General features: G+C 45.0%; 1 protein-coding gene across 1 annotated transcript; it reads right to left on the bottom strand.

Moving 5' to 3' along the window:
- Positions 1-1,201: 1,201 nt before the first annotated feature.
- Positions 1,202-6,332, bottom strand: cyp4v2b (cytochrome P450, family 4, subfamily V, member 2b). Its single transcript, XM_027013053.3, has 11 exons — positions 6,027-6,332; positions 5,813-5,925; positions 5,487-5,572; positions 4,961-5,151; positions 4,708-4,777; positions 3,885-4,011; positions 3,552-3,716; positions 3,357-3,459; positions 2,988-3,122; positions 2,470-2,649; positions 1,202-1,667 (listed from the first exon to the last, which is right to left on the bottom strand). Exons 1-11 carry the CDS (start codon positions 6,217-6,219, stop codon positions 1,504-1,506), a joined length of 1,527 nt encoding a protein of 508 aa, XP_026868854.2. The 5' UTR covers positions 6,220-6,332; the 3' UTR covers positions 1,202-1,503.
- Positions 6,333-6,357: the final 25 nt, after the last annotated feature.

The raw sequence follows: 6,357 nt of genomic DNA on the forward strand, positions 1-6,357 counted from the left end.
CGCCGCATTAATTGCTCAGTACTGACCGGCAGATTCCTATCCAACCGACTCTATCTGATGTTTCAGAATCCTGCGATATGAAAGAAATGTAACAGAGGATTCCAGTGGAGACTCTCATTCTTACCTGCCACTGCAAACGAACAGTTTGTCCTGCCCATGACATAACTGTAATTCCATCATAAACACATAGCATTTCATGCAAACTGGTTTAACTGGTTTAAAAAAAAACAACAAAAAAAAACTCTTACTAAATGTAAACCCTGGTGTAACCCCTAAGGCTCAGGTGCTCTGGCTGAACCTGATTTATCTGTGACAATGTCTCAGTAGTGGGTCCTGGGCTTGGGATTTGCTGACCTGGTTTACCCTCCTTTCCTCAGTCAGGCTCCAGTTCTAGAGGCTTAGGAGAAGGAGCACCACTGCCCCTCTGTGGAGCTGGGATTTCTGTCGCTCCCTGTCCCGGGGTTAACATTAGAACGAACTAAGCTGCTGTGATGTACGAGCTGAAGTAAAAGTTGATTAAGGCCAAGAAACAACAAATGAGCTTTTAGACATCTAGCAAGAATCCAGCACTGCTATGCGATGAGGAATTCTGATACAGTTTTAATTATCTGGAAGAAATCAAAATACTGCTTAATTTGCAGCTGGTACTAGCATTGCACTATTGTAGTGGTAAAGAAAACATGCCCTGAAATGCTGCTTTGTTAATTGTGTGTTTACACACAATTAGTGTTAGCTGCACTAATTATGGTGCAGTTAGAAAATGATTGTTCAAATCTTCTAAATTGGAGTGCACTTTTCTTGTGTTCGCTTGCAATGCAATCTAAGATAAGCTTTTAGTTTGGCTGTGAATCAACAGCATTTTTTAACAGTTATCAAAAAACAGGATAATAGCCAAGCCCATGAACAACTATGAAGGTGGCAACACACTGCAACCTGCTTTAGTTTCACTAAAGTGGAAACGTGATTGAACTCTCTTCACAAGCCTAAAAAGAACAAACAATCACGAAAAATGATCCATTTAACTGGAGTGTCCTGGAGTGATTTTTGCACTTGGAGAAATATGAACTGCTCAAAATTAAATGAAAAATCCCCAACGAACTCCATTATAATTGACACCAAGAAAATGAAAACTTTGCTGATATTGGGAAAGTGAAAAGCAACAAGGGAAATTATCATTTAGCAGTTATCATTTAAATCCACATCATTTTCGCATGCCTTTATTTTCACATGTGCTCTTGAATGGAGCCATGGAACGTGTACATAAACACCAGCTTTTACTGTAGGGAAACATGGGAGACAGCTGGGCAACAACCAAATTCTTAAAGTCTGCACCGTAACTGAATGCATCTCACAAATAAAAGCGAAAGGGCATCAAGAGTGCACAGAAGATGAAGTTTGGCAGTCCCAGAGAACCGCTATGCCTCGCATCCTGACATTTGCCATTCGTGTGTATAAATTATGCCAAAGGATGTTTCAAGCATGCGGAGACTGAGCGGCTTGGGTTCAGATGGCCCTCTTGTGCAGTCTGATCCAAATGCCCTGCTTTGGACGAAGGATGAGCTCCCCGATGGGTCGAAGGTTGTCGCGACTCTGATATGCCTCCACATCAAAGTTATGCAATACAGAGGCAAGAATCACCTTCTCTTCCATCATAGCGAAGCGCTGACCTGGATCAACACATACACACACACACACACACACACACACACACACACACATATATATACATGCACAAACAAATGCAGAGAAGAATTCATAGTCCCAGACTTCATTTAAACTCGCGCTCATCCGGATTTACAATGCTTTTATTTGGAGTTTGCATTCTGGAGTTTCAGCCACGGTCTTGCAGGCGGTGGATATGACTACACAGGGATGAAGCAATTAATCTCCGCGAGGGTGTTTCACTGTCTTACTCCCCACTCTCACACTCGTTAGATCGTGTCTCCTCGTGGGTAGCCAATTGGCTGGAGTTGATAGAACCACTTGGTGAGAGGGCAGTGGTAAAGCCCTTAACCCTCAATTGCTCAAGTTCTACTCACTCATAATTGTAAGTCGCTTTGGATAAAAGCGCCAGCTAAACGGTGAGGAGACAATCTGTTTCATTCAGGTCTGCACTCCCTCAAGATTGATGTGGGAATGGAGTTATTGGTTATCTTTTCAATCATCCCAGGATAAATGGATGATTGATTCCAGGGGGCAGTGCAGATTGGGGAACAACAGTTGGAGTGTAATGGTGGTGGGATACTGTATCTTAACAAGTGGTGTTGGTATTGAGGTGTGATGTCTGGGGAAACACAACGACCTTGACCTGAAAACTGACACATACTTTTCTGTTTTGTTGTGGGGCATGTACTACAAAGTTCAGGTTAAAGCCTACAGTCACAGGCTGGAAGGCCTTTTGTGCTATTACAGAAATTCAAAACAGAGAGTGTTTTTCGTCCTCGGTCTCCGATCCTGAGTATGACTTACCGATGCAGTTTCGGAAGCCTGCAGAGAATGGAATGTACGCATATGGATGTCTTCCATGGCTGTTTTCAGGCAGGAAGCGCTCAGGTCGGAACTCTTCAGGCTCAGGAAAGAAGCGCGGGTCACGATGGAGCGCGTACGGGATGATCACAGTGTTCACGCCCTCAGGGATTTTGAAACCGTCTGAAGAAAAAACAGTCAAGTCAAAAAAAAAGATTCAGTGGCTGCTCAGATATTTCAGCATTTCTGAAAGGGAAAAAAAACCCTAACACAATGTACAATGAAAAATTCCTGCACAAATCCCTGAAACCATGTCTACTCTCGGAAAAAACCTCTGCCTTCCATTTCAGCTACATTTGTATTTAACTTTGGGGCTGAAAAGAAACTGACACTGGGAGACAAAACTAGAAGCCCTGACACCTGCTGTTTCAGCGAGACACGGATAATAGCAGCGACTCCAGGAGCATGCGTGGTGCTCGCTACCATGACGCCCGCCGCCGTGATGACCCACTGCTACCTACTTATGTGGCAGTCCTTGCAGATGCGGCGTGCAAACAGTGGCACGGAGGGAAACAGACGCAGACTCTCCTTGATGACACACTCCAGGTAGCGCAGTCTCTTCAGATCCTCCGCCCCCACACGGCGCCCTGCTGATCCTGTCCGGCGCGACGAAACAAGAATGAGAGATAGGGCACGGAGTGTCTGAGCGAACTATGCCACGGGGTTAATTATCAGTCACCTTGGTACAAAGTAAAAGGACAGTGCTGGGCTCGCTCATTTCTTCTACTGAGAGGTGAATCGGCTCGAGTCACTCAACGAACGCTCAAAAAAATAAAGCTGGAGGCGACATGTCGCCACTCTTCAGACATACGTGCTAAAAACTGCATTACCCAACACCTCCTGCAGCTCCATCTGAACTTTCTTCTGGACGTCTGGGTGAGAGCCGATTAGGTGTAAGGCCCAGTTCATGGAAGCGGCTGTGGTGTCGTGGCCCTGTCATGGAAGAAAAGAACGAATCAAAATCTGGCGCAGCTCTGCAGGAGGGGGATACGTCCTCTGAGTGGTGGCCCTGTGTTTCGTCCTACCTCAAACATAAAGGTGTCCACCTCCTCCTGAATGTCCTCGAGCTTCAGCTTGGCACCCGCGTCATCGGTGGATTTCAACAGCATGTCTAAGAAGGCTCTCCTCTCTTTCAGCCTGGGTTCTGGCTCCCATCCTACAGTCTTATTCGCTGCTCTCTCTTTGATTACCTTCATTTCAGAAACATTATGACAGAACAAGAAAATATAGCATATTTCTCTGCAGTACACTGCAATATAAACATACATGAGAACTTCCACTGGTCACATATAAAGTACAATTTCAGTGTGCATCCTATGTTGAAGTATCCTCAGCCCAGGCCGACAAGGATCACTTACATTTGCAGTGAAGGAGTGTAAAATCTTGAGTATTTCAGTCTGCTCTTTCCCCTCTCCGAACATGTTATAAATCCAGTCAGGCCACCACCATGGTGCTCTCTGTCTCCGAGTGATGAGGTCACTCATCCTGGAGGGGGATAAGTTGTAGATCTGATTACATCATTCAAAGACAATGAGAACATGCAAATGCATATCGTTTCAGGTAAACATGTATAGGCAATGCCACCTTGCACAGCCCTTTAAGAGAATTCTGGTTCAGAAAGGTATGGGTCAGAATGAAGGCCTTAAATACAAAGTTGAATACATATAAGATAGTAAAACATTCTTCCCCCTTCTCTTTTATTATTATTATTTTTTTTTTAAAAAACAGTGCATCTTATGGGCCTGCGCAAAACGCGATGGATGTACATGGATATCAACCCTGCATTTTATTTTGATTCTAGTAATCACATCAGGTTCCATTTCTCAGATGCGCCCTGATCCAGTGGATGTCAGTGTACAAATGTTTAGTATCACATCTGTATAACAGACTTATATTTCATATTCCTGATAAATGTTCTGCTGGGTCAAGGTGTAGGCCTTAGGTGTATACCTACCCTTCCTCTAAGAATGTTATTTCTTTGCAAACTTAAATATGACTGAACAATTCCATCTTAGTTTTCAAGAGCTTTTTGCAACTAAATGTAATATTTCACCATTTGGTCCAAGTGTGACTTATTAGTGTTAGCTAGCAGAGGTTTGGTCAAATACCGTAGCAGTGACATGCTGGTAAAAAAAACAATATGCAATTTGTTTTGTTCAATGTAAAAACGATGTAACTCACTTGTACACACTTTGGACATATTCAGAGTCTGCATTGCTCTGTGCATAGACCTTCTTGCCCATTGCAGTCTCTGTGGGGAAAAAAATTCACGGACCCAATATTAAAATTGGTGCGCATGAACTACCAAGTACCAAACTATAATAGCCTGCTTAATCTGTGACTGGCAATTAGCATGATGATTGATAGTGATAAAATGACTGCTGGCTCAAAGGCAATGACCAGTGAGCCAATAAAGAGCTAACAATGCACTAACCACATATGATATCCAACGCGCAGAGCGTGATGTAGCTAAAGCAGTTGAACGGCTCTCCGCCCACGTGTTTCTGCATCTTCTGGATCAAAATCTCACTCTGCTCATTCATCACCTCCAGGAAGTCCACGAGGATGGAGAAGTGGAATGACGGCGTGAGCATTTTGCGTCGGCTGCGCCATTTGTCTCCCGTGCTGTGGCGTGCGGGATGGGAACTCGTGAGGCCTGCCCCTCCAGCCTTGCTTTGCAATAGACGTTAGGTGGCAAAGAGTGGACCAGGCTATCTCGGCTAACGAATGAGGATGGACCAAGAATCTGGCCACAGTGAACGCGAGCTCCTGGGAGCTCAGATGTTTGGGCAAAGCAGGTCTTCAGTCAGGGCTGAACAAGGCTGACCTGCCTTGATGCCAGACCCCGTACTGTGCGTAAGAGGATATTAACTGGAAGAAACCGGCTTGGAAGTGAATGTGCTAATGTGTGGATGTTTCCGAGCAGCCCGGACTGGACGGGCGTCGTGTGGTGCCTGTACCTGGTGAGCAGGCCTGTGCCGAGCCAGGGATGCAGGAATCTGTAGGGATAGGATTTATCCAGGTGTCTGGAACTACTCAGCACAGGCTGAAAGAAGAGCGGGGCGGAACATGAGTGGATATAAATAACCAGCGCTCTCACAATAAATAAATAATGAGACTTAACTGAAGCAGTTACTGCACAGATATTTCCTCTTCCGTTAACTCGGTTCAGCTTAATGAGAGCACTTAATGAGTGACCATATATGTCCATATGAAAGTGATTCATCGTGTCTTTTGGCAAAAGAGATAGGGCAGGCACTGGTGCACCTGCTTCAGTGAAACACACCTCGATGGTCTCTGCGTGGATTAAGACTAGGAAGGGGATGGGTCCCACCCAGAGCTTCACCAGGGGCCTGTGTCTGTTCTTACTGGTGCCCGCAACAATCTGGTTAAAAAAATCTTTGAAAGATAGATACATATAAAAAACAACATGCTTCGCTGTACTTTATACGCCATTAAAACCAGGATGCTGGGCAAGAGAGAAAGCCGCGGCACTTTACCTCCTGCGTTGGTTTTGAATTGCAGAGCATTGCCAACAATTGGGAAGGCACCCTCCATCCCTGGAACTGGCATAATTTCCCTCCATATCTGTACATACCTTATTAGTGGACTGTACGAAATGGATACCAGCAGAACAAGTACGACGATTGAAGTGATGCTCCCCAGCATGCACAGTCCGAACAAGATGGCCATCTCGCTCTAACGGAGCTGGCTCCCGCGAGCGCTCTGAAACCGAGTCTCTAGCAGATGAACTTCAGACTGAACTGTTTCACTGCTTGACAAACACAAACGATTCGAGAAGGTCACGTTGGTTTATTTGCGAATTGCAGT

This window comes from Electrophorus electricus, chromosome 16 (assembly GCF_041902795.1).
Source record: "Electrophorus electricus isolate QZ-2024a chromosome 16, ASM4190279v1, whole genome shotgun sequence".
Lineage (NCBI taxonomy): Eukaryota > Metazoa > Chordata > Actinopteri > Gymnotiformes > Gymnotidae > Electrophorus > Electrophorus electricus.